General features: G+C 36.4%; 1 protein-coding gene across 1 annotated transcript; it reads left to right on the forward strand.

Moving 5' to 3' along the window:
* Window positions 1–4,387: 4,387 nt before the first annotated feature.
* TMEM19 (transmembrane protein 19) lies at window positions 4,388–13,727 on the forward strand (the record flags this gene model as incomplete). Its single annotated transcript, XM_009699188.1, has 6 exons — window positions 4,388–4,480; window positions 6,771–6,884; window positions 8,432–8,569; window positions 8,898–9,152; window positions 10,242–10,451; window positions 13,350–13,727. Coding segments are annotated over 6 exons (974 nt in total), but the record flags the coding sequence as incomplete, so codon positions are not given.
* Window positions 13,728–15,623: the final 1,896 nt, after the last annotated feature.

Consider the following 15,623-nt stretch of genomic DNA (forward strand, 5'->3'; position numbering starts at 1 on the left):
GGAGGTGGAGAATTGGGAGAGAGATGTGCACAGCCCCTCCATCGCCAGTAATGCTGAAAAACTCAGCCCTGACAGTAGCTGATAATGGTTTAGAAGGTGTTAACTGTCCTTCTGTGCAGCTCTGCCCAGGGATCCTGTTGAATTTAAAATGCTGGTATCCTTTGTGATTTATCTCTGTGAAAGAGGGCAAATAAGATAAAAATGAAAGAGGGAGCTGATAGAGGTCTTTCTATATTAGGGGAAGTAGTGACAGCACGAGAGGAGAGCGCCAGCCTTCAAAACAGTTTTAGGAATGCACATGCAGCCTTTGAACAGGGCACACAAGAAGAATTCCTTGGTCGAGGAACACAGAAACAGAGGAAATGGTACAAGAAGAGAGGGATGTATGCATGGAGTCCTTGGCATGGGTGTGTACAGTCAGCTCTGTGTTCTCTTCAGGCAACTTGGGCAAGCTGTGGCTTAGTTGTGAGCAGTTGCAGGGACGCCAGTACTTTCTGTGGTCTATTGTTTTGGTGCTAGGACCACTTTTACAGCAGTGTGCAAAAGCAGCAGTACTGCCTTCAGCATCAGTTCAAGCCTAGAAGAGTTTAACTGCTTTCCCAGGACAGATAAAGACCTGGCCTTTACACCTCAGCCAGTTTCATGCAGGAAGAGTTCCAGTGTCATTACAGTGTTGCCGAGAGTGCCTAGGGATGCAGTATGAACACCCTCAACTGCCAGGTGTTACCCTTGATCCAGAAGAAGCTAGAATAAATATCCTACCAATATAAGCTGACTTTTGCAGTGGTAGTTGGATGTCTCTGCTCAGTGTTTTTCAGTGCTTTGGGTTTTAGGATGGGATATTAGTCCTGGTACAGCATTAAATCTGTGTTGTCTGGACACTTCTACTTTGGCTTGTGGGGAGATGCCAGACACACAGAAGGTATGCAGAAGCAGGCTTCACAACCAGGTTTTGTTTGTGTCATTTAGAGGTACCCAAATTGGGCTTAAACATGCAACTTTCGGCATGTCTGCTCTCTGTAGGTATAGTTCTCTGAGGTTTTCCGCTAATTAGGATATTCCAGTCCTTGCTACCTAACATGATTGAGAATTGATAGTGTGGAGTGGAGAGGCCTGGTGCCAGATGAATCAGGATAGGAACTGATACAAAGGAGGAGGCTGCAGGCAAATCCTCCTTTTTGTAGAGAATGATTATGGAATAAGGACATACAACTTTTGTTGTCCATTTGCCCAAGACTACAGAAAGACCTTGGCTTGAGGAGGTGAATGAAGCATATAGTAGGAATGGGCTTAATGAAGTGGGAGAGAGAACTTATTTGAGTTCACCTCATAGAAGTGATGAAATTCACGGTCCTTAACCATGAATGTAGAAATACTACAGACCTACTTTTATTAATTTACAGTTTATAGTTCATATTAATGCTTAAGCACCAAGCAGTGACCAAAGTGTTGATAAAATGGGAGTGTTGAAGAATCCATAATAAACTAATAAATATGTTCTATCTTAGTCTTAACTACTTAAATTTAGTAGTAATTTAGTACCAATACTTTTCTCCTTCCCTCCCAAAGTACAAAAAGGTTACTTTAAAATTACCTTAAAAAGATGAAACTTCTGGTTTTTAACTCAACCAACCAAGAAGAACCCCTTTGTGCTCTGGTACTGCTCACACTCAAGTTAATACCAAGAGCCTACTTGGTTTGTGATAAGCAATACAGGGCTACAGCACTGGAGATCTCTTCATACACAGCCAGAGCTTGTCTTTTGAGTTTTTGAGTCAGCCCTCGGCTGCAAGACTCCCTTGCTCACCTCCTGTAGCATTGGAGCTTGTCGGAACGCAGAAGAGAAGTTTTTGTCTTGTGAATCTTTGTGCTTGCAATGACAAGTGTTTTACTATGAAACACGTTTGTCCTACTTTGCACCAGAAAGCCTGTGTATGTGCAAAGCTCTCAGTACTGCTGACACAAAAGTTCTTGTTGAAAACCACATTTAGCTTTCCAGCAAGACAAGCTGCTGTGCTTGTGTGAAATCTTTCTTCTGTGAGATTGAGACCTACTTCAATGCTAGACTTGTGATGTCTTATATTTCTGTAGCAGATATGATAGATAACGTCTCGTGATTTTGTATTTGTTTAGTTGAAAACTTACATTAACTATTAGCTTTACTTTTAAAGTTTCTGGGTTTTTTAAACAAAAATTATGACTTGAAATCTTGCTGAGATAAGTTGTCAGCTTAAAGTATATTTTTGAGAGCCTTACATCAAGTTCAAAAGAACTGAAAGGGCCGATGTTTTAGAAGGCAGTCACACCACTTTCACCTAGTAGACTGGCTTTCTTGTAATTTTTCTGGTAGTGAAATTCTGTCAAAGTAGTGTAGTTCATGATACAATCAATAACTTTCTTGTCTCTGCGACTGCGAAGATGAAAGACTTTTATAGTATTAAAGAACAATTTCTTCTTAGACTTTTAAATTTCAGTATTCTATAAGATGTACTTTTGGCATCTTTTGCAACGAAATTGGTGTCTTCCAATTTAAAGTAGAAATGAGATGCTAGAATATAAAAGTTGTAAGAATCTTACTGCTAAGGCAGTAATTTATTGAGTCAGTTTTATTATTAAAATAACATACCTTTTAACTGGACAATAGTAACTCCTTTACTAACTTTATTAATTGCTTTTATTTTAGTGAGTGTTCTGGAATTTTGGAAGGAAACAAATATGTTTAAGACTTTGATGATAAATTATTTCCTTAGAAGATAAGTTGCTATGGACACCAGTGCTTTGTGGAGTGGTGTGGAATTATGACAGCTGAGTGGGATATTGTTTTCCTGTTGTGCAAGTTTGTTTAAATTCAGATCATTAGTGACTTGAATGACTAAGCAAAGGGAACAAATTGGAAACTCAGGAAAAAGCTTTTTAAAAGGCACTGTAGATATTTTTAGGACCAAATAACTTGATTTTTTTTTTTATTCAGTTTATTTTGTTTGTAAAAGTAAACCATTTGTAGTTCTGAAAACCAGGATTTTTTTGTTTAGGACTTGTTCAACTAGTCTGTCTCGGTGGTTTAAGCATTCAAATTTAAAAATTGTTTGTGAAGAATATCATTAAAAACAGTCCTTGTGAAAAGTTTTGGGTTTGACTGATTTCCAGGTAAATACTCTAAAACATTCTAGGTTGGCTTTATTTTCTGTATAACAAGGAGGATAACAGGTGAGCCATTTTTGCATAGACGTTAATACTAGACCTGCAATAATTTATTTCTCTTCAGTTCCCCAAAAGCAGTATACTTTCCAAATACAGAAGCTTTGATTATATAGAATTGCTTTAATATGAAAGCAAGGAATGAATAGATGTAAACCATGCAATATATTGCAATTGTGAGGTCTGTGAGAAAACCAGTAATTTACAATCAAATATTTGAATAGCCATAACACAGGAAGCTCAGTTTGATTAAATTATGTTGACCAATAAAAAAAGTAAAGAGGCAGCTCAGAGCTGTGTTTGTTCATGTTGCCACCCCTAAACTTGTGTGTACTCTTCACTTAGCAAATACATAAACCTAAAATCCATGTTCATGTGAAATCACAGAGCAAGACATGAGTAATGTCGCAATTCTGTTGCAGCTACTGTCAGCGAACAAAAATCAGCGGAAGGGATTCCGCCACTATGTGGGGCACTTTAACTCATAAAAAAAGAAGGCTGTCTCCTAGCTTAAATATGTGGTTTCCATCTATATTGAATATACCATGCCACAAAGAAAATAATTGCTCATGCAAACATGTGCAAACAGAAGGAAATTCTGTTGTCACTCAATTTGTTGGGTTGTGCTGTTCTAGATAGAATTGAGAAAAAATAACAGGGAGGACAGTGGAATGTAGAAATGGAAAAAGGTCACTCTAGAGAATCCTCAGAGAAGACAACATTTCTGAGAGTAAATATGTATTACAAGACATGAAATTGTTGGATGCAGCTTGCTTTTCAACACGTCTCTGTGGCACTCCAGACCAAGGTGTGCAGTTAGTTGTCTATGCTGCTGCCAGGTTGGGAAGAGGCTGTGCATGCGTGCGGGTGCGGTGGGGAGGGACTGCACAAAACAAAGAATAAAAAGTCTAAATCATCTGTGGTGCTCAGCTAAGCCAAATTTTCTGTAGAAACAGACAGGACAAGGAGAACTGCATTAGATAAGTTTAGGCTTACTTGAAGATAAATATTCAGGTGGAAACCAGACTACATAACACCTGACTTGTATGTCACGTGGCTACCCTTCCTTAAATACAAAATTTATAGTGTATATTGTTCTTTATTAAAAATTATGATTTGGAGAACGCAATGGCTTGCTTAAATAAGCTTAATTTTTTAAGTGTTTCTAGTTTCCTTTGAATGTTTCTAGGACTGTGCCTTTTTGGTGAAAACTTCAGGGTTAATAAAGTCATAAAAACATACGTTGTACAGATAAAGGATGTGTTGTCGGGTCCTGAGGGATGTAATTTCTGCCTGTTGAGCAGATAACACTCCTGTGGGGGAGAGTGGGATCCGAGAGCTTGGTTACCAGGGGTAAAGGCGGTCAGATAGTAATGCAAGAAAAGATGATGAGAAGAACAGAGAGCAGCAGGGCAAATATATATGTTTTGCACCAAAGCTGTCTATAACTAATGTGCTGCATGACTGAAGAGGTCAGTAGCTTGGTTCAGTACCAGCGGGTAATCAAGGGAGGGGAATTACACCACCCAGGTTATCTTTTTTGGAAATGAAATGCCTTTCACTCCACTAAAAAATCAGTAGATTGACAGAAGCTGTAAAATCATGGTGTCTCTGCTATCAGTACTGCACGCACGTGCAGTCATCGCATTTCAAAATGCCCATAGCAGAATTAGAAAGGAACAATGAAGGCAGCAAGGATGATTAGAACAGGTAACAGCATCCATTTGAAGAGACTTTAATAGGTAAAGATATTTTGGCATAGAAAGGGGACATCTATATAGGTTATGAATGGCAGGAAGAATGTGAATAGGAAATCATTATTCAGTTGGTCATAAAATTTAAAAGATATTCGATGAAACTTGAGGCAGCAGGATCCTTGTTCTGCTTTTTGAAAGGCCTTTTTTAGGGCATCTAAAACCGGAATTTGTGTCTGTGGGTGGTTGTGGAGATGAAAATTGGAACTGTTTTTAAAAAGGGATTGCGCAAATACATGGAGGATTTTAGGAATGCCAACATAAAAGTTCCCAATAAAACAGGGAAGATCAGTCTTTATCTGTTCCTTATGCTCTGTCCTTGCGCGTGTGCAGGTCACAACTGCCAGATGGGATTCTGAGTCAGATGTTTGGCTTGATCCAGTTTGGAAGTTCTTGCGTTTTAAGCCAAGTACAGTGTGGAAACAATCAGCACATTTTGGATACCAACAAAAGAGGAATATTTCTGTTTTAAAACTGTAAAAGAAGGCCGAGCATCTAAACTTCCTTTCTTGCATCAGTGTCAATTATCAGTAATGCTGTGATTAAACTGATGATTTGTTCACAGACTAGCAGAAGGACTGAATCGGTGTATAAAATATATATATGAACTGCAGGACTTCCTGCTAGTTTTATTGGATGACATCAGGTATCACTGTAGCTGAACTATGCACTTAAATATATTTAAGAATATGTAAGTTTTCCAAACTAGAGGAAAAAGGATATGGTAGTAATATTAAAGCTGTAGAAACACAGCCATTAGCTAGCTTATATGCATGCTGACATCTTCTCTTCACATAGACGTGAAACTACTTCTGAAGTCTTCTGTCAGCCAAGTAGCAGCAGTCCTTCTATTAAGGTAGAGTAAAATTCTAACTGATGGCATAGACGACAAAGTGACAATATTAGGGACTTCCTCGAAATAATTCAGAATACATAGGTGGTGAAAAAAGGGATGAAAAAAGTTGCTTGCTTTACATAGCCAAGAGCTACCAAGCTAAAACTTTTGATAAACAAGAATGACTTTTCCTAAAAACACTGGTATTTGGGATGGTTTGAAAAACAAGGTAAAGCTTCCAATATATTGTACTCATTTACCTCCTATTACAGTGCTAAAAAGCATTAGTGACCATAGGCAGTGGTGTTCATTCCCTTTATTGTTGCCATCTTTTCTGAAAGTTCATCAAAAAAAGAATCTTAATAATAAAAAATTCAGATTGGTTCCTATAGTTACTAGAGAATTAGTCATAACTTGATCTATAAGGGAAGCTCTCGCACTAACTTATTTACTTGAAGTTGCTTTGCACTTTCTTTACATGAGAGAAATGCTAATGTTTTGTTAACTGGAATTTTAGTTTGAATTTTATTCATATTTGAAACGGAATTCTACATACGTTACTGTGGCTGTATTTTTTTTTTTATTTATTTCTAAAATCTGAACTTATCTCGTCTATCCAAATCAGATTTCAGATGGTCTTAACATTTTGAATGTTAATTTTTGGAATTTGTAAATCCCTTTTAGAATGGAAAATACTGCCATGTTTATTTCTTGTCACATTTGCTATTTTTTGGTAGTTAAGTTTAGTTCATGTAATGCATTTTCTTTTTTCTGTGAAAGCTCAACAGAAAAAATGAGTAGATAATTGCAGATATTTTGGTTTTCCATTCATAAGAATTTTTTTCTTCGGAAGGTTAAAAAGTTTTAATCTCTATTAAGATCAGATTTTAAATATATACTATAACATAATGACTTTTCAGATATATAAAGGCATTAAAAAGGCTTCTAAGGATCATTTGTAACCCTTTTATTTGATTTATCAGGTACTTTACGACCCATTTCTCCATGGCGCTGGCTTTTTTCAGTCTTGGTTCCGCTAATGATTGCTACACAGGGTTTTAAGAAGAAGAGTCTGGATCACAGTGGTGCATTGGGAGGTATGTTTTTTTCTGAGACTATTAAGTTAAACATTTAGTAAACTAAATTTAGCTCCTTTTTATTGTACGTAATATTCTTTTAAGACTTTACTACCTAGTTCTATTATAATAAAAGTACAAATGTAAGCATACATACCTTGAATTCATACTGATTTTTTTTCTCATGCTTGTTTAAATAGTCAAGTTTTGCTGCTGTATCTAATTCATTTGATTAATATTATCACTAGATTTATATAAACGTGTTTATTTTAAACTTCAGTACAGTATGCAGTTAAATTGCATGTTTTAGTTTTTAACATACAGATGGATTCACATAGAGATAAAAGAAATTGCAGAGGTAGTGGTAAAGAAATACCATAAAACCGAGTCCTATCAGCAGCCTACCTGCCTGGTAGGAAACAGTAAAGATAACATGGTTCTCCTTTCTGTCATACGAGCAGTTCTAGGCATTTTTTGGCATCCCAAAAATAAGAAGAAAATTAAATCTGTACTTCACTTCAAGCAAATGACCATTTCAACAAAGTTTCTTTTGACCATATGAGAAAAACCCCAACGTAGTGTTGAATAGTGTTTGTTGAAATCTGGTGCAAGATTTCTGGGTGAGGTGATAACACACTTGTCTTGTGATGTCGTCTGACTTGATGGTCAATGGAAAGAAACAGGACCTCAAATCCTTTCCTTCCATGTCACTCATTTTGCAAATCTTGTTCTGTCTGTAAGTTAAGCGGAGCCTTTTCTAAATTAAAAAAAAATAATATTTTCTCTTCTGCTGTTTTTTACCTCTTAACGTAGCAGCTGTGCTAGCCAGCTTATATTGGCATTTGCTTTAAGTGCAGCCAGTTTTCTTTCAATTGTGAAGAATGGTAATCTCATGGTGGGCGGTGAGAATTGGACCTCCCCTGTGAAGGAGAAGATAAAAAAGAAGCACATCCAGGAGCTCAAATACTTAAGAAAATTACAGAAAGGAAAAGGTGGCTTAAAAGTCAGAAATGGAAAAAGAAAATGAAGAACAGAAGGGAGGAGTAGCATCTGTTAAGATATAGAGTTACCCAGGTTATCTTAGAGACCTTGGGGGAGGGATTTGATTCCCAAACTGAAGATAAACTTGCTGATAGAGACACAGCCACAGCTGTATGTATGCTTCTTATACAAGCAGTCATATTCTTCAGGCAGAGTACTTAAATTTCAATTATATCTTTTGGCTTTCTTTTTTTATTGCTCTGTCTTTTATTTTTGCACAGTATTACTGATTTGTGGCAAGAGAAGGTCTTAAAAATCACACACTTTAGCAGTAGCAATAAAATTAGCAATTTAGCAATAAAATTTAAGAGAAAATGATAAAGATAAGTTGGGTTTTTTTCAGTCAAGATGTCTCTGGAATTCTCATACAGGTATTAGGCACTTCAGTAATTCTCTTATTGCATGGTTTTCTTAGGTTTATCACAAAGATACTCTTCATATTCAAGAGATTCAAAATACTTAATTGCTTTGCAAAGCAGGCATTGTTACATGAAGGAACTCTGTATACTTTTTTTTTCTCTTCGTAGGATTGGTGGTTGGATTTATCCTTACAGTTGCAAATTACAGTTTCTTCACTTCTTTGCTTGTATTTTTTGTTACTTCTTCAAAACTTACTAAATGGAAAAAAGATGTAAAGAAGCAAATAGATCCAGAATACAAAGAAGGTAAGCCATAACGTTTTAATTCCTTCAGATCCCTTGTGGAAAACAAATGCTGCATATTCCTCTTCCTTTCAAAGGATCAAATGAGATGTAACATCCAGAGTAGAGAACACTGTTGTCGTGCCTCCCTTCCTCACCCATCCATGTGAATATTAGCAAGTGACTCTGCTTTTGCTTCTGTTCTGTTTAATAAATTGCTGTCTAGTTTCTGTTTTGAAAGTGTGTCTTTTTGAATTTAACTTTATATATGTATATTTTGCTTTTGTCTCATGCTGTTGCCTGTCAAGGTATTTTGCCTGAAAATACTAAAATTTAGGTTTTGTCACTTTAGGTGGACAGAGGAATTGGGTGCAAGTATTTTGTAATGGTGGTGTTCCTACTGAGCTGGCTGTCTTATATATGATAGAAAATGGACCAGGTGAAATTCCTATCGACTTTTCAAAGCAATACACAGCATCATGGATGTGCTTATCCCTTTTGGGAGCTTTGGCATGCTCTGCTGGTGATACGTGGGCTTCAGAGATTGGTAGTGTTATGAGTAAAAGCAAGCCAAGGTTGATAACAACCTGGGAAGAGGTTCCAGTAGGTAAGGTGTTATCTGTTCTACATGTTCTTCATATCTTCCTAATCTGTTTTGAATTATGCTTCCAACTTGAAAAGTTCCAAAAAAGCCCCAGGAAAACAAAAATCAGAAGTCTGGGATTAGAAAATGTTAGTCTCTGAAATGGGACACACTCAGTTGTGTTTCTGCTGCATCTCGTTGATGAGATGCATTGACATAACCTCCAGGGAGCTAAAATCATTCTTAGTGAATGTTGTCACTTCTCATCTCTGGTGCTGTTAAAAGTGTTCATATTGCGAATAGTATAAAGAATACAATTTATCGACTGAATTTTTCAGACATTAAAATTTTAATCAGTAGAAGTATATATATATTCAGTACAGACACTACGAAAAATTCACTTCTTAACCAAATCGCTCATTTCCTTTAATATCTTACCAAGGATGGGTAAAGTGAACCTTCTATCTGTCAAACCTTGTCTACGCAGTGGATGATATTGCTACCTTTTAAAGCAGTGTGTCTTTTTTGAGTCTTGCTGGCATGTTGATATGAGTTTTAGATCTTGTGGGATGGGATTTAAATGTATGGGCATTTATTTTTTTTCTCTTTATAACCATTCTTCAGATTTTTATTCAATGAGCTGTCAAACATCTTCCTTTCTATGGATTTTGTTCTTTCTTTTAAATGTGTTGGTGAAATATGTCGTCTTATACTTCTTCTGGAAGAAACATTGCTTTAATAACATGCATATCTCAAGCTCTGTATTTTTTTGGAGCAATTCTCTTTTTCTTATCCCTCCCCACACACCTTACAGCAGCCAAATACCAGGTGACATTGAGAGGTGTGCTATCTGGTTTTATTTAAATTAAAACTAGTGACTATTTCTAGGTAACTAGCCTTAGAGACAGGAAAAGCAATAGTAATAGGCTGTAATGGTACGGGTTAAGTTTCTCACCATAATGGGAATTGTTAATAAAAGCTGTGGTAACAGAGCCTTGTGGATATAAAGGGGGAGGATCACTATGAACAGAGTTTTGATTTCATATAAAACGTTTGAACAAATACAGTCTTCAAGAAAAAGTTTGTAAATCAGCTTGGTTTTGTTTGATTTAGGTACTAATGGAGCAATTACTTTCGTGGGCCTGCTCTCAAGTTTGCTTGGGGGTATGGCAGTAGGTATAACCTACTTCATAACACAACTCATTTTCGTGACTGATCTGGAAATATCTGCTCCACAATGGCCCCTTATTGTGTTTGGTGCAGCAGCTGGCTTACTGGGATCAATTGTTGATTCATATTTGGGAGCTACAATGCAATACAGCGGTAAGATTTTTCTTTTCCCTGTCCCGCACCACACCCCCCCCCCGCCATGGTAACCTAAAAATGGACTTGAATTTCAAGAAGGGCTGAGAAGGGCTGAGGACATGATTTTTAAATGGAAAAAATACAGAATTAGCAACACAAAGGACAAAGGGAGCCAAAGTGATGGACGTAATGAAAACAAGAGCAAGGGCAGTTGGTCCTTTTCCACATTTTGATTTGTTTGTTTTATGTTAATGTCTTGTTGATGACTGAAAGAGACCAGAGATCTCCAACATGTTACCTTGGAAAAAGCAATTACTGCCCTCTCCTTTTCTGTATATCTAATTATATTTGTAAGAGAAAATGTCAGCCTAATTTTATCCATTTACTCACATTAAACTGTCACTGCAGAAGCTCCATTTCTAACTGAAGACTTAACAATAGTCTCAGCTTTAAGAATTAAATAAGAAAAGCTCCAGGAAAATGTGCATAATATTTTACATTATGGTTTTTTCCACCGCTTAATAGAGTACTGTTTCCTATAAGTTAAGCTCATCGCAAACTAGCTGTGACTTTAAAACAAAAAAAAAATCATGCCCTTTTTAAAAAAAATTGTTGGTTGGCTGATTCTAAATAATTTCTGTATTTATTTACTCATTGCCCTTAAGGATCATTGTGAATAAACACTACGGACAACCTTCAGGCTAAACGGTAAACTTAACTTATGTTTAAAAATTGTTTAAAGCCCATATCTGACACTGTTCTGTTTAACAGCTGGTTTACAGAGAAAAGTTAAGTTTTCAGATTTCGTTGTCAGTATACTTATTTGAACGTGCAGATGAACTGCCAGAGAGATAACAAGTCCTTTAAATCTACCATCACAGTGAGAACTGCAAACGGTTGTTGATGCTGTGGGTTTGGCTTTCCAGCAGTTTTTATGCTCTATGCCTTGTAGTTCCGGGAAAGTCCAAAATATAATGGAGTGTTTAACCATTTGAGGAATTTTTAGGTATTTTCTGTACTAAAGAGGAAACACTTAAGCACTCAGACAATGTTTCATGCTCCTAATGAGGCAGATGCATTAAGAGAATGTGGTAAACCTAGCTAATGCATGCCTGCATTTATCAGCATCTATTTCTTCTTCACTTCAGATATTCTTCTGGGCTCAGCAACTTACTTTGCTAGCTGCAGCAGGGACAGTATGCAAGTTCTACAATTTCTTTTATAAATTCATAAGCAATGCTAGAGTATGTATTCTATATACACACATATGCTATGATGTGTATATATATATGCTCTGTTATGGATGGAATAGTGCTGCCTATGTGGTGTACACTGTTAGGTTTTGTGTCCCTCCTTACTTTAACCCACTTTTCCAATCCCTAGTCAATGTGGTCTCATAAGAAATACTCCAGTCTCTCTGCAGCATCTTGAAAAACAATAAATGAATATTGCAATGGTAATAAAGAATTTTGCCTTTTTTTTTAAAAAAAAAAAAAAAATTATGCTACCACTGCTAATCCCTTCTGTCAGTGTTTTTCCTGTTGGTAATCTTCCTAGATTTGGTTTATGTACTAGTCTGTGATACCCACTGTTTTAGGAGAAAGTCCTTCCCTGCCCACACATTTATTAAGTAGAACTTTGTCTGAGTAGCTGCACAGAATTAGATTCAAATTTTCCCATGTTACCAGTCTGAAGCTATACCTATTCTGTAAATAACAAGGCTAATGGAAGGACTTGCTGTTACCTTTCCTACTTATTTATGATCTGAATCTATGCTTTATGTGCATTTGAGGTATATATTTATAAAAATTTATTCCCAGTTTTTCTCTCAAGAAAACTTAGGACTTCTAAAACATAGCAAGTGCTAAGAATTAAACAATTGGGCTTTGAAGTTTGATTTTGCTGTAGCTCTTTTGCATTATCCAAAGCTAGGTTTAAATGTGTGATTCAAAGGTAACAGTAATACCAGCTATATACCTGCCAGACAGGTTTGTGGTCTGGGGGTTTTTTTAAGTTTTTTCTGAGGTGCTGAAAATCTTTTTGTACTAAAGCAGCAGCTCAAAACGAAATTTCCGTGTTTTGGGTATTAGCAGGTATTCAAATCTACAGAGAAAAATAAGGTTAATAGAAAATATACTGATTTGTTATGGAATGTTTCTTCATGTCAACCTTAAACGTGTGCATACACACATACCCAGTTATGCTTCGCTACAGTGTGAGTTGGTATTAAAATCAAGCATGCTAGAATTTTATGCTTTTATCAGCATATAAAGTAATGCAGCTGGACAAACCATAGGATAACGGTGTATGTACAGTAACAGCTAATGAAACACAATACTAGAGTACTGATAATATAGAGGTAGAGCAAGAAATGGCTTAAGCACTAGGAAAAAAAGCCAGCTGCTGGTAGTATGAAACTGCTGTGTAAATAGACAGGATAAATTCATCCTCTATAAGGAGCTTGTTGTCTGTCAAGTCAAGAAATAATGTTATTTCCATAATTTTCCTTTGAAAACAAATACATCTTGACAGGAAATACACGTTGCGAATCAGTTGTGTTTGTTCTGTTCAAAACAGCATCCTTTGCCGTAGCATGGCTCTTGGAACAGCTTTTCCTCTTCTGATTTAGCTCATTTCATTCCTTTCTTTGCTATGAAGCTACATAAAAAGAGAGGTAGACCTGACAGAAATGTAATTTTTCAAAAGAAGTAACTTCTAACATAAAGCATTCTATTTATATCCCACTCTTTGAAGATACCAGATTAAACTAACTGTAATTTAGTCTGTTGGTGTCTTTTCTTACAGCGGTTTAACACCGTAATGGTAAACTAGATTTTGGAAGTTGCATACACTTGGTTACTAAGTTTCTTTTCAGCTTGGTTGGCTTTGTAAAATGAAGTCTTTATCTTTTCCCAGGTTTTGACCAGAATATTGGCATGGTTGTCAACCACCAAACAAAAGACTCCCAGCACATATCTGGAAAACCTATATTAGACAACAATGCAGTAAATCTTTTTTCTTCTATAATCATTGCTTTGGGGCTTCCAGGCATGGCGTGGTGTTTCTGGCCCAGGGGTTGAAATGCTTTAAGGTTTTCTGCATGTGATTCATTTATGTTTAGTCTTACCCAAAGACTTCAAAAAGTTCTCTTTGAACTCTCTTGAAGAGAGGGATCTGAAACTTTCAGAGAGCCAAAGGACTTTTCATCTCAACTTGCTAAGGCTGTAAGATTCATATGGCAATTGGCATCTCTCGGCGCAAGGAAGGGGTTTTGTCAATGTGCTCTTGCTGCTCTTCAGATGGATGTAGATCATTGCCAGGTGAGATGGAGCACTTCATTTATCCTCATGGAGCTGAAGGGTTTGCGTCTATGTTCTCTCCAGTCCCCAGCGTCTGGAAGGGCAAGAAGCTGGAAACAGAAGTCTAATCTGCATCAATCAGTGCGATGGAGCATTGTGGCTATTGTCCGAGGCAGACACAAAGTACGCTGCAGCTTTATGTAGGCAATGGTAACACGGGTGAAATGGGTGAATTCTGGGATTTCCCATAATCTACAGTATGTAAGGTTTTATGGAAATATTTTTGGGGGGTAGGGAAGAGAGAGGTAAACCTTGTTGCCTGTTCTGTATCCTGATAATATCTGCACTTCCCTGAGAAAAGGGTTGGTAAAAGTGATAAAAAACTCACTAGTTGTTCCAGTAAGAGTAGTAAATTTGTCTGTGCTTTTTTGACATCTTTATTTCAAAACTAATGATATTTTTTAAGATTGTCAATACTGTGGTACTTACTAAATTATCTAAAATTGAAGACTGCAGTTGTGAATTCACATTCATCTCTTCAGAAATAGAACATTTTTTTCCATAAGCATGGAATTGTTCCATAATGTTTAGCATTCTGACCAAACTATACTCTTCGGTTCTTTCTCAGCAGTGGAATTGTTTCCCATTTTGTTTGGGGCCATTCAGAGATGATGGCCTCAGCCAAAGAAGCTACAGAGGTTATCCTCGTAGTGAATGGGTAAAGCCTCACTTGTAAACCGTTTCAAAATGGGAATTTAACTTTTGGTGCCCAGGTTGCTCTGTTAGGCAATTCCATCTTCCATCATTAATTTATAAAAGAAGTGGAAGTAATTTAGCCAGCACAGATTGTATTTAAACTTTAGAGATACCCTCATAATAAATGGCACTGTTGACATTCAGAAGGTACGGCCCATACTGTTAACTTAAAAAAAGCTTTTTCTTTTTATCTTCAGAGATAGGTGAGTATTTTGTATTAAACGTCTGATTTTTTTTTTACAAATGTCTTCTGTATATTGGCTGTCTTAATTCATTTGAATTGTGTACTATGTCACCTTTCATGGGAATATTAAAAAATTTTAAGACCTTCCATGCTGAGCTTACTCTTTTGAAATCTAATCTATATAAATCTGGAATTTATCACTGGAACTAGTTCACTGTATTGTCCAGTTATAAAGATGAGATTTCAAACTAGTAAAAGCTTTCTGAAAAGAACAAATTGTGTAGCTGCTGTATGTCTGTTCCTGTGCAAAGGCACAAAATTCTAAAAGGAATATATGCACTTAAACTGTAACAATAAACACTTGAGATTTTTATGCATTGTTTGGATTTATGCTGCTTCTAAATAAACACTATATTAGTTGTCCTTTAAGATTTTTATTAATACTATTGTGATTTTAGAATTAAGAAGGACACAATTTTTGTAAGATACTTTTCTTTCAATTAAATGCCTTATTTTTGTATTTGTTTCCTGAAACAAAGTATACTTCCAAACAGTGAAGTGGACGTGGTCAGCTTTTCACTATTTAATATGGGTCTCATTTGAAAAACAGCTTGCCATAGTGAGAAGACATCTGTGATTTTAAATTCAAAGCAGCATGAAAGCTTTGATCTGTTATCATATGAATGAATGTGATCTGCATGAACTCCTGCAGGTAGGAGCTCCAATGGCCATTATTCAGAGTTTATTTGTCATGTCTTAGTGATGACACTGAGTTGCTTTTGAAATTCCCACTGGTAAATCTGCAGTATTTGGAAAGATCTGAGCACTCTTGAACTCTAAAAAGGACAGTGTTAACTCTGGGTGTGTTCTGTTGAGTGGGGTTTAGGTTATGCAAATATCGTTACATTTAACTATTTAGTAGCTGTAAAACTTAGCTTTTGGGGGAGGAGT

The sequence above is a fragment of the Cariama cristata genome, unplaced genomic scaffold (assembly GCF_000690535.1).
Source record: "Cariama cristata isolate BGI_N322 unplaced genomic scaffold, ASM69053v1 scaffold24224, whole genome shotgun sequence".
NCBI lineage: Eukaryota > Metazoa > Chordata > Aves > Cariamiformes > Cariamidae > Cariama > Cariama cristata.